The 26654-nt window shown below is 36.7% G+C and overlaps 1 protein-coding gene and 1 long non-coding RNA gene across 2 annotated transcripts; both read right to left on the reverse strand.

The window, feature by feature from the left end:
- Positions 1-1013: 1013 nt before the first annotated feature.
- LOC131024986 (uncharacterized) lies at positions 1014-10699 on the reverse strand. Its single transcript, XM_057954586.1, has 6 exons — positions 10611-10699; positions 8505-8809; positions 6037-6114; positions 5868-5952; positions 2742-2830; positions 1014-1350 (listed from the first exon to the last, which is right to left on the reverse strand). Exons 2-6 carry the CDS (start codon positions 8784-8786, stop codon positions 1207-1209), a joined length of 678 nt encoding a protein of 225 aa, XP_057810569.1. The 5' UTR covers positions 8787-8809; positions 10611-10699; the 3' UTR covers positions 1014-1206.
- A 2793-nt stretch (positions 10700-13492) lies between these two features.
- LOC131024993 (uncharacterized) lies at positions 13493-14050 on the reverse strand. The gene is made up of 2 exons (XR_009102045.1): positions 13912-14050; positions 13493-13833 (listed from the first exon to the last, which is right to left on the reverse strand). It is a non-coding gene; the product is annotated as an uncharacterized LOC131024993 (long non-coding RNA).
- Positions 14051-26654: the final 12604 nt, after the last annotated feature.

Consider the following 26654-nt stretch of genomic DNA (forward strand, 5'->3'; position numbering starts at 1 on the left):
TTATTTCGGGTTAATGATTAAATATAATTTTAGTACTTCCCATGGTAATGGTGGACTCAACAAGTTAATATGTAAAATTTTAGGAACTTAAAAATTGATAAAAATGTCTCTAATAATGTCAAAGACGCATGTCTAGGAAACTTATAACAAATTCTTGGAGTAAGGTGTTTCAATAAGTTTTCATCAATCATCTGTATTCTGCGTCTAGAGGGATATACGTGTGAAAAAACTTATAACAAATTCTTGGAGTGCGATGATTACTATTACCCATCCATATCTACCCTCTCGATGGTCCTCGATATTGTTAGACACATTTGGATCGGTTCTTGGATCGCGACCACCTCTCATTTTCCTAAAATGTTACCTAACATAATAATTTATTGAATCTGTAGTAACGGAAAGTGTTAAAAATAATTTATGTTTAAGCACTAAAACCAAATAAATGAAAAAAAAACTAAAAATTCACTTCTTTTTTAATATTTGATCAATCCAACACAATATGTTTGAATCTACAAGCTCAATAGCATCGCATCAAAGAACGAAAAAATTTGTTGCATTTGGACATATAAAGGGAATTTACTAGATCAAATCATCACATCGAATATTCGTGAATCAATGTGGGAATCAAATTCAAGTAGCAAATGAAAAAGATATGAAAATACTTATTCGAATTATGCAATTATTTTTGTGAATATGAATTGAATTCGATGATATTTACTTCAATTCGATTAGTTTACATCCCTACTCTCAAGTGGTGTAGAGCCAACTTTATATTTTATAGTATTTGGTACTAAGTTTAATCCAAGATTTAGTATTTTAACATTTCAATGGTATTGCTTTTGGTTATTGATGCTATTCTATTATTTTGCTCGACCTCTTTGAGTTGGGTGTATTTATATTATTTAAGGTTTTCTTCATTTTAGGGTAATGGTATTAGAGACTTGACCAGGATAAAATATGTATATATTATTCCATTTTATTCTATTAGCCTTGTTCTCGTTGGAGTACCAATGTCCGTAGAAAGTAGTTTTTGTTCCTTTCTTTTACGACCAAAACTACATCAACTCATATGTTTCCCAAACGGTCCAACAGAACCTTAAAGAAACTACCAATGCTGAGTTTTGGAATCAAAGAGAAGATTATGTGTGAATAGAATTGGTAGGGAACAAGTCATCACCCTTCGAAATTTGATTTAGCAGTGATAAATCAGGTGCTGCTGCAGTTAATTATGAATGGCTTTATGTAATTAATGAATTCTGAAGTCTTGATTCCCAACTTAAGATCAATCTCACCACCTCCCAACCAGAAGAAATCTGGATTTAGCTTCACAATTGCTTCATCCAAAATTACCTGGGACAGATATTTCATCCAGTTATTACAGTAGAGAGGTAAATATCGAGTGAATTTGCCACCCATTCTAGGATAACATAAGCTGGACTACCGTATTAACAATACAACAACAATGTAGGAACTCCTCAATCCTCTAGATTCAAATTCATACTTAATTAGGAAAATCAGAAAACATGCATGTTTGAGCCTAGAAAACAAGAAAAAGAAAACAGGCATGTTCAATAATCAATCAGATATCAGCAGAGTTATCATGTATCTGCTTTCTGCAGTACAACATGTAAGCATCAGGCTTTAAACATATTAGTGAGATACGCTCGGAGTCGGGATGGTTGAAGGAATGCATCACTACCTTAACAAGGGGATGCACATAATCTGATTTTACTTCCCTTGAATTTCCTTAGTACTCATTTAATGTATTTTTATAAAACTTGTTATACAATAAAGAGAGAAAATTTGGTGTTTTAACCAGGGGGCTTAGCTCACCTGGCCACAGGGTCCTCACTTTAGTGATGAGACTCGGGTTCGATCCCCATTGGGAGCGAATTTGGTGTTTGGAGAGATAAGGTGGGCTTGGTGATTTCTTGGAGTGTTTGGGGTACTAACTGTTAACTTCTAACATTACTTTGTCCGATCAAAAAAAAAAAAAACAATAAAGAGAGAAAATTCTCAAGCATGAGAATTGCAGTTTGAATGAACCGATAAGCAAGAGACAAGTTCAGCCATGAACTACTGCTATCGTAATGACAAATGTAGAGGAAAGTTAACAGCAGATAGGAAAAGAACTATACCACATTTTCCACACGCAGCTGGACATCACAGTGCAAACATAAATTTGAATGATCTCAAAAGCTCTAGTTGTAAATGGTAAGCTCAAGTTGTAGGATTGGTAATGATAGGCTTTGTTTTTTAGGACAGTGGCTAAACACAAGCTGGTATCATGAATTGTAACACATAATTTGTTGGGGCATCACTTAATCACAGCCACTCCAGATCCAGATATTCCAATTTTGCAATTTCGCATCAGATCTAAAATAGAAAAGGCATGGCTCCCATGGGCGCTCCCATCCGTAATCAGACACTAGTGAGATATGCAACCAAATAACAAAATTCACATCCCTACTTGCTTAACCACATAAAACAGCTCAGAAAGACAGTATATTTTGTGGAAGTAACTGATCTGTGACTTTCTAGGTCACCTTTTATGAGCTATAAATTAATTTCTTTTTTCCAAAAGGTTGTTGCAAGATGCATTCTACTGCAGCATATGAGGTGCCACAATAGCAAAAGTTAGGACAGATAACCGAAAGAGATGTAATGCAGACACTACTACTGTTATTTTCGCATGCTACATAAAATTGAATTGCTTAAAGAAGAGGCTAGATGATTCTTACCGGTATATCAGTTTTCATGCCAATACAGGTTACGCCATTGTGTTCATAACCAGTCAACTTCATTGATGTTTCTTCCGGTGCAAGCCGCACTGCAGCACTTGATCTGGTCAGTAACATTAACTTCACAAAGCATAGTGGGCAATAGTAATGTGTTTTTTAAGATAGAAATATGCAATGGTTTGGGGGGAAGGGGTTTGAAATATTAATTGGTAAAGAGTAATGCAAGAGAAAACATCTAAAACAGCACGTGTAATAGCATATTCCTAGGCAAGTTAAAGATGGTAATGCATCTTGAGGACCTCTCAGTATATTTATACTACGAATTGCATGATTTGGCATCCCATCTATTACTCATGAATTGCATAACTTGAGCTCCATCTGCAAATGCCTTTTGTCAATTACTCATTTTTCTTCAATCTCTAATCAGAAATACACACCTCGTGTAAATTTACAGTTATCTGCTTGGTGATAACAAGTTCACAATATAAAGGGAACACAGTTGCCAACAATCTAATACAAGCTTCAAGTCTCTAGCTTATGTAAGAAATATAGTTTTAGTTAGGCTGTCAAACTTCCCACTGATAACACTCAACCCAACTGCTCCTGCATTTTATCTGCCATACTCTCGATCTTAATTCAGATGTTTTCCTTTTTATGGATTCAATATGTAACTGATCCAATCTCTTATGCTCCTTTGCCAGATTATCAAATCGGATTTCTTCCGCCATAGCCGAGGGGCTTGCTCTGTATACCAATTGTTACAACACCCCTGGTAGAACTCATCCCTAAAAGCCAACTTGTAGCCCAAGGTGTTATAAACCACACCTCAACCCATACTTAAAGCAATGTGGGATGCATCTGGATCATAACAAACCAATACATGACTAGAGATTTTGAGGCCCATTTGGGGCAGTGATCAAAAGGAAAAATACAAAATTACTTTGAAGGAAAAACATGTAGTACCATTAGAATTTATTTCCAGACAAACAAATATTTATTTCAGATCTTTATATGTGAATGTGAAGTTGGCAATATTATAGCATCAAGATGTCAACTATCATGAAGACATAAACGGAGGTCGAAATGAAGTTCAAATTAGCTCAAGATAATCTACAAACGAAGTTGGACCTATCCAAAAATAAGATAGCTGTCAAGGATCAGTAACTTTTAATCCTATAACAGATGAACAAGAAAATGAATCCAAATCCGTAATAGAAAAAGCTCTGGCTTATTCTTTTAAGACTACCTATAGATTGTTCATAGCATAAGCAATTTTATGGTCAAGGTTCACTGAAAGATAGATGGCAAGTAGAACTAAAAGATAAATACACCATGTCATAAATTTATGACTTGTACTGTACAAGTCATAAACTTACATGGTGCATTTGGTTATTCACATTAAACGCAATACTTTCATCAGTAGGAGTAAACACATATACTATTACTCCCTCTGTCCCATTCGAAATGTTCCACTTTCCAATTTGCGCCGTCCCATTTGAAACGTCCCATTCCATTTTAAGGCACCCAACACATAACAAAACATAACTCATAAATTACACCAATATGCCATGAAAAAGCTACTCTCTACACTCTCTCTCTTACTTGGTTTGACAGAAATACCCCCAAAAAGTTTCTTTCTCTTTCCAACTTTATTATAAACAACTCACTTTATACCTAAATCACCTACACCTAAAAAACCGTACCCAAAAGAAATGGGACACTTCAAGTGGGGCGGAGGGAGTATTTTTTATTTATTTTTAGATACAAGTAAAGGACATATTAATAGCAACCCCAGCACTTGGCAAAGAATCTGACAGAAATTCAACTTAAAGGTCATCCCCTTCAGGGACACCAAGCCGTGAACCTCCCTTGTGTAGGAGTAAGAGGTGAGGTCTAGGGTTCAAAGTTCAAACCCCACTGTTGTCTAGGGATGTAAACGAACCGAATCGAATCGAATATCATTGGATTCGATTCATATTCATAAAAGTAATTGCATATTCGAATCAACATTCGAATATCTTTCGAATCATATTTTACTATTCGTATTCGATTCGTATACTGATTCGCGAATACTCGAATCGAATCGAATATTCGTTTCATTTTTTTACAAGTGTACGTTATACAATTTAAATCGAATATTTTATTCAAAAATTTCTACTATTTAGTTTAATTCGAATATATTCAATTCGCGATTTTAATAAAAAAAATCTAAAATAATATTTCAAATAATATGGAGATCACGCACATTATATTTACTTAAAAATTCAATAATATATGCTAAAAATATATTCTTCTGTTTCAAAATCCAACTCTCAAACTATAATCCAAGCCTAATATTCAAAAGTTTGGATAGCATAAGTAAGCATTTGAATAAAACAAACATCAATAACAACTCTTATATAACACTTCAATAAATAGAAGTACGTCATAGCACTTCAATGAACTAGAATTGTTTGAATAAATAAAGCAAGCATGCGAATGCTATCAACAGTGCTATTATTATAATTCACTTTTATTTTAATAAATATTACTAGTATTTTTTATTTATTTTACTTTAAATCTATTTTATTATTTACTTTTGGTGTATATATATATATATATATATATATATATATATATATATCAAATATTTTCGAATACCGAATCGAATATCGTGATTCTCGAATCATATTCGATAACTAAACGAATCACAAAAAATATTTGTATTCGTATTCGAATCATAAAAGTTCATATTCGAATATCAAAAATTCGAATCGAATACCGAATCGAACCAAAATTATTTGATTCATTTACATCCCTACTGTTGTCCCCTCCCTCATCTCAATTCTTAAGTCAAAGGTCAACATCAACAACAACAAAAATAGTGAACTGCAGATTTTAAGTTTTTAACAAATACTGCTAAGTTCTTATATTGAATTTTAATGGCATTATTTGTCCCAATATAATATGTTTCAAAATCCATACTCAGGAAAAGACACAAAAAGAACAATAAAAAAAGTTCCTGCATGCCGCCCAACAATACCCATTCAAAACCCAAACTCAGAAAGACACGAATAGAAGAGTTGCTATTCAATGAAGGTGATTAGGTTACAGACACCAACATTTGAAAGAATTAAGTGAACTTACAGTTGAACTTCTTTTTTGATATCTTGCCATCATTAAGCGTATACAAAAAATTCTTGACAGTTTCAGCATTGAAGCGAGCAGTATACTGCAGTCAAAGAAGCGAAATACAGAATGACAAAGTCAAGCATTTTCCTTTCTTAAGGACAGAAGAATGTAGTAACTTTGTTACCTGAACAACGACAACATAGTACTTGGAGTAGTTTCGATTGCTGCAATCAGTTACATCTGTTGGGGCTTGAGTATTGACCTATATGAAAGAAAATGATTTTCTATTCAAAGAAGTTTCCATGATGGAGTAAAAGAGCAAAATCATTTTGATCTAAGAACTACTTCCAATGAGACAGTAAATCTAATTGGCTTTTCATGCAAGAATAAAAGTTGGGTAGGCTGGAGGCTGGAGCAGCGGTTCTTATGTTTATATATTTATGTTAAAGGCAGTTTTATATTTTGTTCTCATAATGCAAAACTATGCGTCGTAGTGTGTGGATATAAAACCCATAATCAGAACAAGTAAAATTGTGTTGGCGCCAGTGGCCCAGTATAATATCAAAATCAATAGAAAACAAATAAACAAAAAACGGGAAGTCAGTTTTCCTTAGTGGAGAAACTGAAAATGCTGATAGAATATGGTAGTCCGTGCAGTCTCCACACCTCACATTCACAAAGTTCAATTCTGTCAGTTTAAGAATGTGAATATTTTTTGAAATTTCCACTCAAATAGCGAGAATTCATCAGTCATGTAAAGACAATGGGACAGAGGAATCATAAAGGAAGAATAAAAATTAAAATCATGAACTTCTGAAGTAAAGGTATTTATTTGTTTATTTTCAGTTGTGTTTATCTTCTTTTTGTTCTTTTCTTTTTTTTCCTTCCTTTTTTAACTTTTCTTCAGAGAAACGGGTCACGAGAACAGACAAATAGTTAATACTCAACATATTGACTGTGAGGATCTAATAGTGATGCCTCACCCACGGTAGAGTAGTTAAATGCTGAAAGTAATTTACTTAGCTGAACGATATAGCAATACCTTATCACATTGATATTTGGGGTTCTCCACTAATCATTTTCTTTATGACCATCTGATAACAGCAGAAGAAGGTGCCTCAAAGAAGGCTTTCTAAGATTATTTTACTTATAAATTGTTCCGAGATTTAGTTTGCTTAATTTAATAATGCTCTGGCTCATGGAATGGGACAAGGTTGTAGGAATATAAGTAGTTAATTATTCAGATGAGGGTTTCTTATCTTGAGAATTATCGTAGGAGAAAGAGAAGCTTTGATGTGGGAAACTTCTGTGTGAAAGAAGGGGTTTCACTGAACCCCATTCTTTAGGTGCTTATTTCAATTCAATTGCTTTGGTTTATTCAATCTAACTTAACTCTATCACCATATTTAGATATACGGCCAACTATGACTCAAATGTTTTCAAATTATTCCATGTGATTAAGAAGGTAACCAATGTTAGCTTAGTTAGTTCATCCCATGCAACACATGTAATGGCTTGATAAGCTAGATTCATCTCAATTCTCAAGGGTCCCAATACTTACTCAATTGCTTCAGGTTATCAAGTATCTTCTTCAGCATTATCAGTATGCTATATCTGATTTCATGTCTTAGAAAACACTATCCATGTGATGGAAGTTTAACAAAATTTAGATATTTTGTACTATATTTTTTGGCAGCAGAACCTAGAGATGTTGAAAAGATAATACATGGTTACACAAAAATGACATAACAACATAAGTAGTATAATTAACTCTTCTAGAAGATTAATAGCAAATTATATCTATTTTAAACATGAATCTGTGGAAGTGTATTTTATAAAATGACAAAAGCTCATCAAAAGGGAAACTGAGGCTCAAGTTTATCATTTGAAGTTTCAAACATTGACCATTATGCTCATGAGTTTTATGTCCACCTGTACCATTTATAATTCTATGATTTATATCCGCTTACAGATTCATTCCCAACCTCGATAGCACATTTTTTGTTGTGTTAGGCTCTGGGCATTAGCTGGATATCGACTTAGGTCTCCTATACCATGTCCATAACAGCAACCATCAGTGGTAAAAATTAAATAAAAAAATCCATGTCCTTGCTGTCTAGTTCATCACTGAAATTTGCACAGAAATGTTTCTTAGCATCTGTATCCTGAAATATAAATGTTTTAAATGAAGAGCTTCTAGTTTATTTGGACTTTGTTCGTACAGGTTGCTTCTTTCAACTAAAGTTAGTAGGTTTAGGCCATCCATGCTAATGTGGTACCACCAAATGGATAAGCTAACAAGGGTACACATCTATCAAGTCATTAAGCGAGTGGATCAGAAAAGCAAATCCAAACCACATTTCCAAACAAAGCCACATTCAAATTACTTATATGCTTACCTCACACTTATTGCTACCAAAGACTTACATCTAACAGCATACTATAACATGACCATAGCATCAAATACTCTGTAATTTGAACAATTGAACTTTGCCTTCTATTGATGCACATAAATCTTAACGCAACGAGTCGGATATATTTCTAATCTAGGTAAACATATCAAAAAACCAATCTTAGACAACCGAATATGAAGGGAAGCTCAGAAATCGATCTAAAGGCATATTTATGAAAACGAGGGCATGAAATAGGTACCAAAACAATGCTCTTGCAGAGATGGTGAATGGAGGAGGCGCCGAGGACGTCTCGGCGGGCTTCGAGGGTCCAGTCGTAGTAATCGGAGGGGACGCGCTTGAAGGAGAAGTCTCGAACTGCGTTAGCAAGAAGGATGGCGGAGAGGCGGGCTTCAGTGGTGGTAGAGTCATCGGAGAGAGAGAGAGAGTGGGAGAAGGATTGGGGTAAGTAAGAGAGCTCAAGGTCCGATATGCGCTGGAGGATTAGAGTTTGCAGTCTCTCTAGCTCCGCCACAGCTCCCATCACTCTTCAGCTGTCTTCCCGGTTCAGGGTGCCTCCAATCATAAGCCAGTTTTTAGTTTTTAAAATTGTCACATCAGTGCCACATCAGCTTTAGAAACCCACCTACTTTTTTCTCTCACAGCTCCTTCAACAATAAACCACTTTCTTACTTTTTCAGGGTCCCACCATTATACAAACTCCCTTTATATATATATATATATATATATATATATATATATATATATATATATCCCAATTAATTTAGGAAAGCATTATTATTTATATATTTTAATTTTAAATTAATTTATATATATTAATTATCTAATTTAATAAAATCAATTAAATTTAAAATTCTAAATAATAATTAAAATTACATCAATAAAATTCATATTACATTGCTAAAATTAAAATTACATTAATTGAAACTACATAAACATAATAATTCAAACTAAAATATTACTTAATTCTAGCCATCTGCGGCATTGATTTGTGCTCAAATATGTTGTGTCAAATCATGTTGAAGTTGGAGATGGACTTGTTTATTTGTTAAATCCTTGTGATTTTGGAGATAATTTTCAAATGCTTCCCAATTGTTAGTACCCATTGGTATTGGTTGCTGAGGAGTTGCACCTTCGTCAGACCAGTTGACTGCTTCTTCACCCTCATCCTCAATGATCATGTTGTGCAAAATAATACATGTGAGCATTATATTGCGAATGTCTTCCTTAAAATAAGAGCGTGCGGGATTTCGAACTACTGCCCAACGAGCTTGTAGCACTCCAAACGCTCGATCAACGTCTTTTCTTGCAGCCTCTTGTCTCTGCGCAAATTTTCGTCTGACCGGATCTCCTGGTGCTGGGTAACTCTTGACGAATGAAGCCCAAGTTGGATAAATTTCATCTGTAAGATAGTATCCTTTGTTATACATCCGACCATTCACCGTGAATTGAACTGGTGGGGCATTTCCCTGAAGGAATTGATTAAATAATGGAGATTCATGAAGAAGATTGATATCATTGCTTGCTCCGGCGACGCCAAAGAAAGAATGCCATATCCACAAATCTGCCGATGCCACCGCTTCAAGAACTATTGTAGGAACACCATGATCGCCTCGTGTATAGTATCCTTTGTATGCGACTGGACAATTCCTCCACTCCCAATGCATGCAATCGAGGCTTCCCAGCATTCCCAAAATTTGAACCACCAGGAGAGTTGAATGGAAATTGTTGGGGAAAATTCGAAGACATTTGGTAGTTGTATGGAAATTGTTGTTGAGGGTAGGACATGTGATGGTATAATGAAATTGGAAAATAGGAACCTTGAATATTTTGGGAGCTTGAATTACTAGAATCGGAATTTTAGGAGCTAGAATCCGCCATTTTACTTGTGAAAATGAAGTGAACAAGATAACAAAAAAAAATGAAGTATTGGAGAGTTGTATGGAAATGAAAGAATGAAATGAGTATATATAGAAAATTTTAAGAATTAAGACGTTAGAAAAATATTTCCGTTACAATAATAAAAAAAAATAGCCGTTGTTTCAGTAATTAAAATAGCCGTTCCATAAAATTGAAATACTATTTCCATACTTTAAATTGAAATAGGAAGTGAGAAATGGGTGCAAACAAAAAAATAGGACCCACATCACTTGAATTTCGGCTGAATCACTTGAATTTCGGCTGAAACCATAAGCAATAAAGGTGAAATAGGGCCCCACTTTGTCAGTATAAACTAGCTTCCAGTTCGAAACCAGTTTTTTGCTCAAATTTTAGAAACCAGTTTTTACAATCTCCAATGCTAATTTCCAAAGTTAAAAACTGGAAGAAACTGCCGTTGGAGGCACCCTCAGCGTCGTGTGCCTCTCCCCCTCTCTCTCCTTTCTATTACCAATTTAGCGTTACTTTATTTTGGGCTCGAAAATTGTTTTGCTTCTAGAGCCTTTATTATAAATTTAAACATCAATATGAAAATCTCAAACTAACATAGAAACTTCTTTTATAATTATTTTTACTTTCTCTTTTTATTCTCATTTTTATCTTTTTTTCTAATTTTTTTAATTAATAAAAAAATATTCAATATACATATCACATTAAAGATCGTGGCAAAAGCTTTAATTTGATATATAATATGTAAATAATAGATTTAAATTAATAAATTCATACAAGCTAGAAGTTTAAAAATAAAACATTTTTCTTTTATCTCTCTCATTTTTTACACAATATAATTTTAAATAGACTTTTTTTTTTTCAATAGATTTGCAATCATCATCATCATTATATAATACGGTTTGGGATTTGTGGCCTCCCACTGATTCTAGGTCCCACGTGACATCATGAAGGAGCTTTATTTCAAATCCCTACAATTGTAAAGCTTCTAGCTTTAAAATATATATCGTGCGTGGCAAATTAATTCCACATGCAAAGTTTATCCTTAGTTCTTTAATTGGTTAAATTCACTTGGTTTTTACATTATTATAAATTTATAATGATTAATATTCTTCTCTCATGCAACATAAATTTTTGGGCTTTCAACAGTGAAAATCACATCAGCAAACCTGATGGTATGATATATTTGGATTGATTATATTTGAATCATGCAAAATAAAGAAGATCTTAGTGTGACATTTTCCTAATGTGTAATGTATGATTTTAACATGTACCTATTTGACTCTCACGAACATTTCGAATTTATAGAGAATAGTATTCATGTTATTATTTATTTATGCAATGATGCGACATAGGAGTATTATTATTATTATTATTATTATATTTATTATTATTATTATTATTATTATTATTATTATTATTATTATTATTATTATTATTATTATTATTATTATTATTAATGAGGATGTTTTGTTTTGGTATTATTATTAGCTATATATGATTAAAAATGTCATTTTTCAATGTTGCACATGACGCTAATTTGTGCATTTAGATTATAAAATTATAATTAACTTCATTGTTGTTGTTGATTTGTTAAATCGACACACGCATATATATATATACATATATATATATATATATATATATATATATATATATATAGTTACATATTAATATTATTAAGAGCTTATTAATATACATAATGTTTAATATTTATTATGTGGGTTATTAGCCTGTAAATACACGAACTTTTTATATTTTTTGAAATTTAACATGACTTTTAGTTTTAGTCCACAAATACATGAACTTAGCATTTTTTCTGATTTTTGACATCGACAAGAAAAAATTCTAATTTACTATTAACGTGAAGGTCGGTATACCATGTCATTCACTCTCTAATCAAAATAATGAATCAAATTACTCTATTCAAGTGCATATTTCATAGTCCACGTCATGTATTCCAGCCTCCACCTCAACAATAAATAGAATTTTTTCATGTCGATGTCAAAAATCAGAAAAAATGCTAAGTTCGTGTATTTGTGGGTTAAAAATAAAAGTCATGTTTAATTTCAGAAAATATAAAAAGTTCGTATATTTACAGGCTAATAACCCTTATTATGTTGTAGAATTTCAAATGGATTATTGTGGTGGTAATAAACATCAAATAATCGGCACGATGAATGGAAATGGTAAACAGAGAATTGTTTCTTATGATCCAAATACGACAACTATTAATGAAAACAATGGTAATTAATTATTCCTACTATTACTGGTTTAGCATATAATATTTTTTAATATTATTCTCTATTAATACAACTCAATATGATGTCACAAACCCACGATATCTATCTTGGCCTGCTCGACAAATAAGACGTAGTATTTTGACAATAAAAAGAAATCGAACTCACTTTAAAAACGCATCCTACGAAGCTAGGTAGAGAAGGCATAAATATGAAAACTAGGGGTGTGCAGCGGGTTGGACCCGGACCGACATGCTGGGTTTGTTGACCCGAAAATTTCAGAAAAATGGACCGACCCAAACCGAAACTTTCGTGCGGGCCGACCCGGGACCGGACCGAACCTGAGCAACGGGTCCAGTTCGGTTCGGATCAGACCCGCTAATAACCTACTTTTTTTTTTCTATTCTTGCACCTATTTTTCAGATCTAAAACATAAAAAATATGATACCAAACCACATATCATAGTCTCAAATATTCGCAATCCACAATCACAAAAAACAAAACATAAATCACAATCAATCTATTACATAATACTCCCTCTGTCCACGAAATGAGTACTCATTTGTGGACGGCACGGGTTTTAAGAAATGTATGGAGTGTAGTGTGAATAGTTTAAGGGTCTCACTTTTTTAGAGTATTAATTAAAGGGTTGTGTGGTGTAGTAACCCGCTCTTTTAATTTATTAAAACCAGCAATGCGATAATTATTTATTGCATCATTCAGTAATAAAACCCAGTGGTTATATATGATTCGATTTCGACTTATGACTTTGAGTTATATAATACATGAAGCAAGAGTTATTATTTTATTTCGCGTGAGAAACTGCGATAAAGATTATTGAGCAGTCAATAATTATTATTTCTGATTATAACTGACTTAGCAAAGTCATGTTATTTAATAGTTACAATAGAAATATTATTTTTATTATTATTATTATTTTTACTTAAGTCATGGATTATACCGAGTTGTGAGGAAAATTAAATCTTCGGATTTAATTTAGATATTAGATGAGCAGATGAATTAAATCTACGGATTTAATTTAGAATTATTTTACAGTCTTTTGACATTAGCAAGACAAGAAATAGAATATCGAGACACGAGATTTATTAGAATATACGGATACACAGATAGACGATTAAATAGCAGAATCAAAGTTACCATTTTTATACAAAATGACCAACGCTGGAAGATTCTATCTATTACACCACAATTTTTACAACCTATCTATTACAATGATCACACAAGTTCCTAGCCCACAATTCAAAAACACCATCTCCCAACAAAGAAAAAAAAAAAAAGAAAGCAAAGAGGAAAAAAAAGGGATAAGGGGCGTGTGAATTTGCTGCTACAGCTACAGCCCCTCCCCTCCTATTCCCTTCTCCCTACACCTCTCCTTTCCCTATGCTAGCCGCCCACCCCATCCAATCCACCTCATACTCCAGCCTGTTGAAAATACTCAATAACAAAGTCAAGAAAAACCACAAGTAAAGTCAAAAGAAATATATTGTAGGACTTTAGTACCTTAATTATAGGGATTTGCATGACTTTGATCATTCTTAAACCTATAAATTGAGTATCATTGTAATACGGAAATATCAAGCAATATCAAAGAAATACAATTACGATCTTTGGCTTTTCTTTCTCTATATTATGATGATACCATGTTTCAACACAGCCACCCTATCCCTACAGCTCATACTAGCACACTCAAGTGTGTAGCAACAGCTTCTCCTTTAGTCTCACACTTCAGCCCCAAATCGCCACTCCCCTCTCTTCTACACTTAGAAACTTTGGGAGAGCAGAGACTTCAATCCAATGCTCTGCCACTTCAAGGTAAGCTTTGACTACAATTCCTCCATCTTCTCCATAACTCTACCTGCATTGATTGAGGGAAACAACGATTGTTTAAACTGTTCCAGCCATTCAAGTTCATTCAAAACATCAACAGTTGAAGAAGTGAGGAAGAGAGAGAGGGGTCAGGCGTTCAATAATTTCCAAAATAAAGGTAAACTTTGCCTTAATTCTTTCAACTATCCCTGACTCTCCCGCATTCATTGAGAGAAACCGGCCATTGCAATCATTTCAGATTATCTCAGTTATTCAATACCACAAATCACCAACCAATCAGTTCGAACATTCAAGGTATTATACTATCTCGAATTTCAATCCAATCAAGCATTCATGTCAACATGTTCAAGCTATGGCATTACAACTATGTCGATTCATTCACAGTTACTTTACGCTTTAGAACGACAAACCATGAGTATTCTGCCCTTAACAACTAGATATTGAAGTAGAAGAAGAATGAGAGTAGATAACTTAGCTTTAAGAAATAGGGCAGGCTGCCTGTTCGGTCAAGCCAAGACGACGACGACGGCGGCAGCTCCTGCTGCCTCGGCGCAAATCGTGTGATAACAGCAGCAGCGTCGCTAATGGCGGCGGAGGTGGAAAAGAATCAAAGCTCGATCCCCTGCCCTCCTTGACGTCTGAAACAGGACCTGAACGGCCAAGAGGAGAAGGCGAGACGACACCGGCTCCGTCGATTTGTGGCCAGAGAACCGCGGCGGCAGCAGCAGATCGAAGCACAGGCGAGAGTATTAGGGCTCGCTTCCCCTTTTTCCTCGAGCTTGAATCCAAGAAATTGAAAGCGAAGGAAGGCAAGGATGGAGGTAAGGGAGGAGGATCGATCGCCGTTCACCGGAATTTCAGGAGCGGCGGCGGCGATTTCTGATTTGGGGAGGAAATCAGGGCTCCTTCTATATTTTGCCTCCTTCCATGAATCGCAAGGGAGAATAGATTGAGAGAGGAGAAGAACAGGAGGGATGAACGGCGGTCTTCGGTCGCCGGGCTCCGGAGCCGCGGCGGCGGACTCCTTGGCTGAGAACGAGAGAGAGAAGAGAGGGAGGGAGCCGATGTTGGAGTAGAAGAGAGAGATAGAGGCGTGTTTGAGGTTGGGGAGGCGGAGGAACCGAGAATGAAGAGGGAGATAAGAAATGGGCCTATTCCTTATTCTCTAATTGGGCCTATGATTGTTTTAATTGGGCTCCTCCAATTTAAATTATTCGGCCTATTGTTTTAAATCTATTTGGGCCCGTTATCTTTTTAAATTTTGAGCCCAGACATTATATTTATCTTGGACTGAATGTTTAGTCTCTATAATTGGGTTTATTATTTAATTGATGGCTGCCATGACTTTTAATTCAAGCCCACTCTTAATTAATTATTAGGCTGTATTATGTTGAGCTTTTTTTTAATTATTTGACTTATATTATTACTTCGATTCATATTTGTCTAGCCCGGGTAATTAGACGCAGCTGCCCAATTACGATTGATTCTTACGAGATTATTAAGCAAATAATTCAATTGAGCTATTTCCTTTTAATCGATTACGGAGCGAGACCTATTATAATTATCAAGTGTGATAGAACACTCTAGATAAGCGGATTCATTATAGTTATTATCCGACCTCATGCGGCGAGCCTTATTTAAGTTATTTATTTAATCCGAGAGTTAGGATTAATAGTAGATTTCCTAGACTATTAAGTCGGAATAATGAATCATGCATAAGAGAGTCATGCATATTTATTTTCGCATTCTCATTAATCGAGGATTATATCCGAGCACATATCTTACTTAAATTTCTCGCAATAAAGGTCAAGGGCGAGAACTAGATTAAGAGCCGCTACACCACAGCAAGAGTTGCTATCAGGTGGGCATTACTTTCATATATATCAAATGAGTTTAAATGTTACGTTCAAGCAAGTTATTTCATGACTAAATTAATTGAAGTTATTTCAAATATTGTCTTGCCATAAAATATTTAAATTTCAGTATGATATCTATCTGATGTGACTTTTATTATGCAATCGAATTCGGGTCCTGAGCAGTTGATAGCTATCCTGCCAGGGCTAGTGTACACCAGTGACCGTGAGTCATCTAGCGGGTTGGCCGGTCAAGTGACCGTGAGAGGTGGCCACCTCTCCGGCACACAGTTCCAGATATGATAGATTACAAGAGAACTTAGACTGCAGTCGAACTTTAAGAATCACAAATGAACTTAGTAAGCTTGGGCCTTTTTAGCGAAAAACTCCCTTGCTGTACTGTTTATGATGGCATGTCAATTTACAGTTTTGAAGCATGTATTTTTATACTTAGGCATACGTGCCCACTGAGTACTTTTGTACTCAGCCCTGCATATATTTCTAAATGTGCAGGTTGAGTAGCTGCCGAAGGTGATGAAGTGACGAGCGGGACTCTTTTGTCTTATTATGTATTAATGAACTCTAGGGATACATGTCTTCACACATGTAATCAGAACCTTATTCCGTTGTGTACTCAGAAGTTTTATGTTATTTTGGCTAAGTCGGAGTTATCCGAACTTACTAGTTATTTGAGTCTAAACGACTAAACCTCCGTTATATTATAAATATCCCTTTTGTTAACAATGATGAAATGCGATCCTTCCTTGTTTGAATATCCCCCTTTCTACCCCGCTTCTAATCTCCCTCCATTAGTCACGGTTTCCCCGGCTTAATTATCCTTAATTAGGGCCGGTCGTGACAGAGTGGTATCAGAGCAGTTCATTTGCTCTGAACCCTAGAGTTAGGCCATTTTTCTAGTATGATCACTAGTATATATGAGTCAGTCAACCAAAGCTCATCACTTCATCACATCGTCATGCTCAGCAAGAAAGAAGGTGGTAATGATTTTAAAACATTGAGAAGTTCACGTTCTATATGAATGTACTGATGCTTACATTCAAGTTTTATGCTTTATTGATTGATTAGATATCTCAATGAACTTAGATGCGTTAAGAATGCATGATCACAGTTACGAGAAGAACAATAGAAGCTAGAAACTCAGTTATATTTCACTATAGCCATGGTGAAGAGCTAAGAAAGAGGAAGAGAATCCAATGAAAGCAGTGCAAGCAGAGTGCCACGCACGAATCACTGAAGCAGGCATAGTTCTTCATTCAGGTTGTTCACGCGTGACAGAACACCGAATCGACTATTGCCTTATTTGATGATAGATCACGTGAATCATTGCTCGTAGCGACGAGTGTGACTTATGTAATCAGTTAGCTATCGCATAATGAGCTAAGACTCATTACTAACTCTCGATTATCATTAGTTATGGCATGAAGAGAACCTTCATGATTTATGTTCGAACTTCAGAGTCAGACTCACATGCAGTTATAACACTTTGTGTATGATGTTATAGCATCGCGATTAGAACTGCCAGCTTACAGTTTCAGATATTCAGAACCTTTATGATTACAATTACCTATTATTTTACACGTGAGCATGATTTAGAATCCCTATTGATTACGATCACCTGCTACAAATCGAAAGGAGGATAGGTGCCATGGGTAACTAGAAGTTACCAACCGTTATGATTGACTAGAAAAATCTATATAAGTGCGTAAGACGGGAGGAGTTCCTGAAGATGGTTTAGAGTTTAATAATAGCTAGAAGCGCTGACAATGGATCAATGCTGAAACAAATGAATTAAGATTCTAATGAGACCCTAAGGATATACTCAAGATAAGTATATATACCTTAAACTATCGAGGACATCGCCTCAGTTAGAACGTCTTGGATTATGCATTTAGTCTGGTAGCCGCAATGAGAGCATTGACTAAGGTCATTCTATGACTTAGCATTACACATGGAGACACATACCCTATAAAGGTGCTCAGATGAGCAAAAGCTATTTCCTTATTGAATGCGTGATGATTCAAAAGGTCTTTTGCAATAACACGGAAGAGTGCTTCAAATTATATGGTTGCATTTCAAGCGCTATGTGAAGGAACACTAAGTACTAGAAGTACTACATTAAGATCATATAGAGAAACATTGTTGAGTAAGGTAGAGCCTACCTTATTTCGCCTATAGAAGATGTTTAAGGATTGCATTAAACTAGGAAGCAGATTCCAAGTTTGAGAAGCTCTAGAATATTCTCAAGGACATGTTCAAGATGTTAAGAAGAAAGTGGTGATTTTAGACCAAATATACCTTTTGCAGTCAATGAACAAGAGTTGCCAAGTTCGGAAAAGTATTTCCGAGTGACTGAGAAGTAGTTGTGTCGGACCTGGCTAGTCCACATGGCCAAAATCTCAGTAGTCGTCATATATGGGTCTTTAAACCTATATATTTTAAACCTTCATCTGAAAAGCCAAACGGGTTCAGACTATTAGGTCATTTCGTTTCGACCTTTCAGTCAATTCATTTCTACCCTATGGTTATTCATTTTCAATTATTTGGCAAATTATTGAAACACTTTGCCTAATTGCCATTTGTGATTTGAATCATTGCGATCTACTAGCTGTTGGTAGATTTTCTGTGACCCAAGGACAAACAGATACTCATCAGATTAAATCAGTCAAACATGTATGCTTCAACCCAAGGGTCAAGCACGTGATGCATACAGACAATCTCTTGTGCATTTAGTAGGACGTTATTTGTGTATTTCGAAAACGATGATCATTTCGATACTTTTGTATGCCCCTATGTTGGCTTAGTTATTTTGACTAGTATTAGTACGGAGACGCGAAACCTTGGGGCGTTCCGTGACTGAGTACGTTTTGTGATGGCTTCGCTAGGTAGCCAGTTCGTCATGTGTGGTACTTAGATAGGTCTTTGAATCTAGACTTTTATGACGATGTAAAGTCCTCATTGAGGCAATTTTCCCTATGTTATATATGGTGACCTATTTGGTCTTTTGCGGCAAGTCACTTCTGCCACGTGTTACTTATATGCTTGCATGAGAAAGAGTTCGAACAAGATTTGAGAATCAAGAAACAATTTACAGAAGTGATGATATGCATCTGTATGTTTTATAATGCGTTAATGACTATATGTCAACTCATTAGTATGCCACCAAATGAGGGTGTCCGAGAGGAGGGGGAAAAATTTCCCCGAGATAATGGAAAAGGCCCAGTACCAGGGCTAGAACAAAACATGGCCTCACCACCCATACAACTAGAACATAGAATTGAAGAACTATTCTTATGACAGAACCCACCTACCTTCAACGGGACAGGAGACCCGGCAGAAGCTGAGACTTGGGTTCGCGCTATTGAGCGCATTTTCAACTTTCTGCGTTGCACCGACCAAGAGCGTCTGACTTGTATGTCCTTTAAGTTGACTGGGTCAGCTGATTTCTGGTGGGAAGCACGGATGAAAACGATGACAGTAGAGCAGATAGAAAACCTGACTTGGGAACAATTCAAAGCTGGTATATATGACAAGTATATACCCAAGAGCTACCGCAAGAAAAAAGAGGCTGAGTTTTACAATCTGAAACAAGGAAAGATGTCGGTAACTCAATACGACAGGATGTTCTGCGATATGTCTAGATAAGCGTCGGAACAAGTAGACACAGATGAAAAGATGGCTGAAAAGTTTTGTGCCGAACTGAGGCACGAGATTAGGATGGCTTTGGCAAGCCACGGAGGATTGTCTTACACTGAGTCGCTCAGTCGAGCGTTAGACATTGAGGCAGCCTTGCTAGGAGAAAGACCTGCAACTGTACCTACGCCAGCACCTTCACATGATCAAAATCATAATCAGAATTTTAGAGGAAAGAGGAGATGGGACAACAGTAACCCGAACCAAGGCGAGAAGAGGCCATGGCAGGGACGGGTCTTCCAGTCACAGGGCTATGGAGGCCAGAGTGCACCAAAACAGATGGGAAATAACCAACAGAGAGCCCCACATTGCCTCAAATGTAACAAAAGTCATGTGGGAATCTGTAAGGCCGGCAGTGATAGTTGCTATATCTGCAACCAGAAGGGGCACTATGCAAACCGGTGCCCGAATAAGCAACACGGGACGGGTTCAAGGCCGAACCTACCTATCCAGGCTCCGCATCTGCGAGCAATCCAAGCTCTGTCCCAACCATACCCAGGGCAGCAACCACAGTATCAGCAGCCACAGCAGCACCAACAGCTACCGTACCAACCACAACCTCAACAACCGTATCAGCAACAGGCTCGCCAACAACAGAAACAACATGAAGAGCCTCGTCATGCTAGAGCCTATGCTATGAGGCAGAAGCAGCCCGAAAACAACCAGGGAAACCTGGCAGGTATGGGCATGCTACTCAATACTCCTGTTGTACTCCTATTTGATACGGGCGCATCGCATACTTTTATTTCAAGTCACTACTACAAAAATACACATACATAACACTTCATACATAACGGTTTTTTTAAAAAACCGTTATGTATGAGCGCATTTTTATAAAAGACAACGATTTTTATAGAAATCCGTTATCTATGTAGTGTTATTTATAAGCATAGATAACGGTATGAGGTAATTCGTTATAAATGAGTGTTATCTATTAGTTGCATACATAACGGTATTATCGAACCGTTAAGAAGAAGTGTTATGTATGCGATTATTCCATTTTATCTTTTATTTTCATAATTAATTTATTAATTAAATAATTAAAAATATAATATGAATTATATTATTATTTCTCCCTTCCTCACACCCCTCATTCACCTCCACCCTAGAATCACATCAACGCCTCCTGTAGAGGAGGCGACGTCTTCGATCAGCCCTTCCATGGTGGCGACGGCGACGCGCCCGCCACACCGAGCGGCAACGGCCATAGCCTCTCCATGTCGTGACTCTCCTCCCTTCAGCCATAAACCCCGCGCCACCAGGTACGTCGCGACCTCAATCTCGCCGCCGCAATCTCGGTGCCCCTCTTCTCGTCTGCTAATCCTAGGTGCGCTCCATCTCTGACCTCAATCTCGCCACCGCAATCTCGCCGACCTCAATCTCTGACTGCCACGCTGCGCTCCCATCTCACTGCCCCTCTTCTCGTCTGCTAACCCTAGGTGCGGCGATTCGCGCTGCCTGCCACGACGTGCCCCTATCTCGTCGCCCTGGTCCTCGTCGCTACCCTAGGCTTCGCGATCTGCGCCGCATCCCCCATCTCGCCGCCCCTATTGTCTGGTAACCCTAGCCGCATCCCCCATCTCGCCTGCTTTCCTCCCTGTTCTCATTTTCTCTATCCTTGTCGCATCTCCGATCGATTCATGCTCCAGATGCTTGGAATCTGGTGTTCTGCAGCTCTGACTCTTCTCTAACGAGGTGATTTTGTTCTATCACTCTTTGATTTTTGGTTATTTGGAATCTAAGGCATTGTGATGCTTACTTGGGGTTAATTTTGATTGTGGGTTATTAGTTGGTCTTCGATTGCTTGCTTTCTTATTGTGATGCTGTGTTGTGCGTATCTTTGTGGTTTGTTGTTTTGGGGGAATTTGTGTATGTTTGCTATGCAGGTTGAGCAAACAATTAGGTAATTAGTGATTCATATAATTCTCGAGGTTGTATCCGATCTACTATTCTTTCTGAGGGCCAGTGATGGTCCTTCCTTCAAATTTCTTTATTATCGGTATCTGTTGTACTGAGTCCTGAGTGTAAGGAATGTTGGAGAAATCTGAAAGTTTAATGGCATTTTCAGAACTACTATTTTTAGTTTTTAATCCAAAAGTTTTATGCCTGTTCAAAACAAAATTTGGTTATATTAATTTTATTACTCCTTAAGAAGTAAAAAACTACTCTTACTTTAAAGTGGTTGGGGTACAATAGAGCTGAACAACTTCTATTGTGATTTGTTGGTAAGATTTTCATTTACCGATCATGATTTGTTTCAGGGACTTCATTTTAATCATGATATGTTTGTCAGATAGTTTAATAATTATAGTTATTCGTAATGTTAATTATGTAACATGACTCTAAACTACAATGATGCTATTTGAAGTACTTGTTCATTGAATACTATCATGTTATGGTTTTTTGTCATGCTTATCCACTACCACCTTTGATTTCACAGCCAGAGCATCAGCAACTCATTGCCGATGCAGGGGCCATACCACGTCTTGTTGATATGTTAAAAAGGCATAAAGATGGGGCTAAACTCTCGAGCAGTGAATTAGGTTCTGCTTCTTACATACTGCAAATCATGCTTACTTTATACACACGAGTAATTTCTACATAGCACGAAGACGATCATTGTCTTTGTTCTTATCGATTTTCTTTCCAATATATGTTTATTTCTAAGTTACTCCCATGAAATGTGTAACTCGAGTTATATTGTTTTTGATTTATAGTGGTTTTGTCCATTTTACCAATCACTTTGATATGCTTTTTAAGTGTTTATCATGATGCTCTATATTGTGATTCTTGGTTGGCTCTTTGTATGATTTTGTGGCAGGTTTGTGGTGGATTAAATGAGTCGTACGTTGAGCTGAAGAGGCTTGTGAATTCACAAGAAAAGTTGTACCATATGGCTAGCTAGTTGCATATTTAATATGTTTAGTATTTTTGTAAGGCATAATAGTATAGATAGAGCAGTTGTTGAATTTTGACTATATTCAAATCTTGTAAGAATTCTTTTTTATGATAATAATATAAAATTAAATATTTTGGATGATATATAATATTATTATTGTTGGTTTTATCATTTATACTGTTATCTATAAATTAATAGATAACGGAGAAATAGAAATCTAATTTCGGTCAAAAACGTTATACATAACGGATTACCAAACGTTATTAATATCAAAAAACCGTTATGTATAGGTGTGTACATAACAGTGAATATTAAACTTTCATGACGGTTTGAAACGTTATGTATAATACTATAGATAACGGATATAATCCGTTACGTATATATAAACAATCGTTATGTATAATAGAATAGATAACGGATATAATACTATAGATAACGGATATAATCCGTTATGTATAATAGAATAGATAACGCTTAAATCTCCGTTATGTATGAAATCCACATACATTACACCATTATATATTACGGATGTTTTCGCACATAGATAACGGATAAAATCCGTTATCTATGAGCGAATCTGGCGTAGTGAGTACATGTGTCGACACCTTAAGACTTAAAATGGAAAGAGCTGACCAGGAGTTGAGTATATCATCACCTATAGGAGGGATGACGGTAGTCAAACATGTGTGCTTGAACTTAGAATTGAACATAGGATCACTCAAGATAGTGGTGCACAACTCATATGTTATACCAATGAGAGACGTGGACATAATTCTAGGAATGGACTGGCTGGCTGAGAATTACGCCACCATCCTATGTAATGAAAGACGGATATCGTTTCGAACCCCAGGAAGGGAGCTTTCACATTTCCACGGAATTAGCATGGGGAGAAGAAAGATGATCATCTCCGCTCTGCAAGCAATGAGAATGATGAAGAAAGGACACCCAGCCTACCTCGTGTATTTACACGGAGAACTGGGAACTGAAAGGAGCATAGAAGATGTAGCAATTGTACGGAACTTTTCAGATGTATTTCCAGAGATTCTGCCAGGGCCACCACCGGACAGACCATTTGAGTTTACCATTGATTTGGAGCCCGGGGCAGCTCCCATTTCAAAGGCACCGTACCGAATGGCTCCTAAAGAGTTGGAAGAACTCAAGATACAACTGCAAGAACTTTTGGATCTTGGATTCATTAGGCCAAGTGTATCACCTTGGGGTGCACCCGTACTTTTCGTGAAGAAAAAGGATGGCACATTGCGAATGTGCATAGACTATAGAGAACTGAACAAAGTGACACTCAAGAACAAATATCCTTTACCAAGGATAGATGACCTCTTCGACCAGCTCAAGGGAGCAAGCGTGTTCTCGAAGATTGATTTGCGGTCTGGTTATCACCAGCTGAAGATTCGACCAGAAGACGTACCTAAGACGGCGTTTCGAACTAGGTATGGCCACTACGAATTTGTAGTTGTGCCATTCGGGCTAACCAACGCGCCAGCCGTGTTCATGGACCTCATGAATCGAGTGTTCCATCCGTACTTAGACAAATTTGTCTTGGTATTCATAGATGACATCCTGATCTACTCGAAGAACGAGAAAGACCATGAGGAACATCTGAGAATTGTCCTAGAAACGTTGAGGACGGAGCGCCTTTATGCCAAATTCAGCAAGTGCGAGTTTTGGCTCAGCGAAGTCACATTTTTAGGCCATATTGTGTCGTCAGAAGGGATTAAAGTGGACCCTGAGAAAGTGCAAGCAGTGCGCGAATGGAGACCACCTACTAACCCTAATGAGATAAGAAGTTTCTTAGGATTGGCAGGTTACTACCGGAGGTTCATAGAGGGATTTTCCAAAATCGTAAGGCCAATGTAGTAGCTGATGCATTGAGCCGTAAAACTCAATCTAAATTGGGATATCTCACCACTCAAGAGAACGAGCTCATAAGAGAATTTGGGAAAATGAGCATAGAAGTGGTCAAACCACCAGGAACGATAGCAAACGTTGTTGCAACGATACCTAACTTGAGAAAAATGATCATAGAAGCACAAAGAAAGGACGAGAAAATGGAAAAGCTACGAGAAGCGGTAAGGAAGGGAGGCGTCAAGAATTATCAAGAAGCATCAGATAATGTTATCTTCTTTGAGGGAAGGATATGCATCCCCCACGATGATGAGCTTAAGGATAAAATTATGAGCAAGGCTCACGATACCCCTTATACTGCCCACCCCGGGAGTACTAAGATGTATCAAGATCTAGGAAAGCATTTTTGGTGGGAAGGCATGGAGAGAGACATAGCGTCATTTGTAGAAAGATGGCTAGCATGCCAACAAGTGAAGGCCCTACACTAAAGGCCATATGGAAAGCTACAACCATTGGAAATTCCAAAATGGAAGTTGGAGCACATTACAATGGATTTTGTGACCAGTTTGCCCAAGACAAGGAAAGGAAACACCGCCATTTGGGTAATAGTGAATCGACTCACGAAGTGTGCTCATTTTATACCAATACCAATCACCTACGAGTTAGACAAGCTAGTTCAGTTGTATGTTCGAGAGATTGTGCGCTCACACGGCGTGCCCGTGTCGATCACTTCAGATCGAAATTCAAAGTTACTCTAAATTTTGGATGAGCTTACAAAAGGAGTTAAAAACGGGGCTAAATTTTAGCACCGCCTTCCATCCATAGACAGATAGGCAATCTGAAAGGACAATTCAGACCCTCGAAGACATGTTAAGAACAGTGGTGTTAGACAGAGGCGGAAATTGGGAATCAATGCTACCATTGATCGAGCTTGCCTACAATAATAATTATCAGACGACCATTGATATGGCACCTTACGAGGCGCTGTATGGAAGGAAATGTAGGTCCCCACTTTACTGGGATGAAGTGGGTGAGAGAAAAGTTTTAGGACCGGACATGGTCAATGAAATGGTTGAGATAGTCCGCCAGATCAGAGGACGAATAAAGGAGGCACAGGATAGACAGAGATCTTACACTGATTCACGCCGAACTGAGTTACATTTTGAAATAGGAGACAAGGTCTTCCTAAAGGTATCTCCTACCAAGGGAATAACAAGGTTTGGTGTCAAGGGAAAGCTTAGACCCCGATTTATAGGACCGTATGAGATTCTAGAGAGGATAGGTCCAGTGGCATATAAGTTGGTGTTACCGCCAAGTTTTGGAATCGTCCACAACATTTTTTTTTTTTTTTCACGTATCACAACTCAGGAAGTACGTTTACGACCCAAAGCACGTGATCCACCAAGAAGAGATGATCCTTAGCCCAGACTTGAGCTATGAAGAAAAACCCGAAGCCATTCTAGATCGGAAAGTGCAACAACTTAGGAATAAGGCAATCACACCAGTGAAAGTCTTATGGAGACACCACGGATAAGAGTAAGCCACGTGGGAGCTTGAAGACAAGATGAAGGAGAAATACCCCGAGCTGTTTTAGCAGAGTCATGCAAATTTCGGGACGAAATTTTTGTTAAGAGGGGTAGTATGTAGTAACCCGCTCTTTTAATTTATTAAAACCAACAATGCGATAATTATTTATTGCATCATTCAGTAATAAAACCCAGTGGTTATATATGATTCGATTTCGACTTATGACTTTGAGTTATATAATACATGAAGCAAGAGTTATTATTTTATTTCGCGTGAGAAACTGCGATAAAGATTATTGAGCAGTCAATAATTATTATTTCTGATTATAACTGACTTAGCAAAGTCATGTTATTTAATAGTTACAATAGAAATATTATTTTTATTATTATTATTATTATTTTTACTTAAGTCATGGATTATACCGAGTTGTAAGGAAAATTAAATCTTCGGATTTAATTTAGATATTAGATGAGCAGATGAATTAAATCTACGGATTTAATTTAGAATTATTTTACAGTCTTTTGACATTAGCAAGACAAGAAATAGAATATCGAGACACGAGA

This window comes from Salvia miltiorrhiza, chromosome 1 (assembly GCF_028751815.1).
Source record: "Salvia miltiorrhiza cultivar Shanhuang (shh) chromosome 1, IMPLAD_Smil_shh, whole genome shotgun sequence".
Taxonomy (NCBI): domain Eukaryota; kingdom Viridiplantae; phylum Streptophyta; class Magnoliopsida; order Lamiales; family Lamiaceae; genus Salvia; species Salvia miltiorrhiza.

What these genes read in the sequence shown, in the direction of transcription:
- LOC131024986 (XM_057954586.1), bottom strand. Translation starts at nt 8,786, where the DNA reads ATGGGAGCTGTGGCGGAGCTAGAGAGACTGCAAACTCTAATCCTCCAG. An exon ending in ATCAAAAAAGAAGTTCAACT is followed by an intron (nt 2,831 to 5,867) that starts GTAAGTTCACTT and finishes CAAGTGCTGCAG; the next exon opens with TGCGGCTTGCACCGGAAGAA. An exon ending in GCATGAAAACTGATATACCG is followed by an intron (nt 1,351 to 2,741) that starts GTAAGAATCATC and finishes TATCTGTCCCAG; the next exon opens with GTAATTTTGGATGAAGCAAT.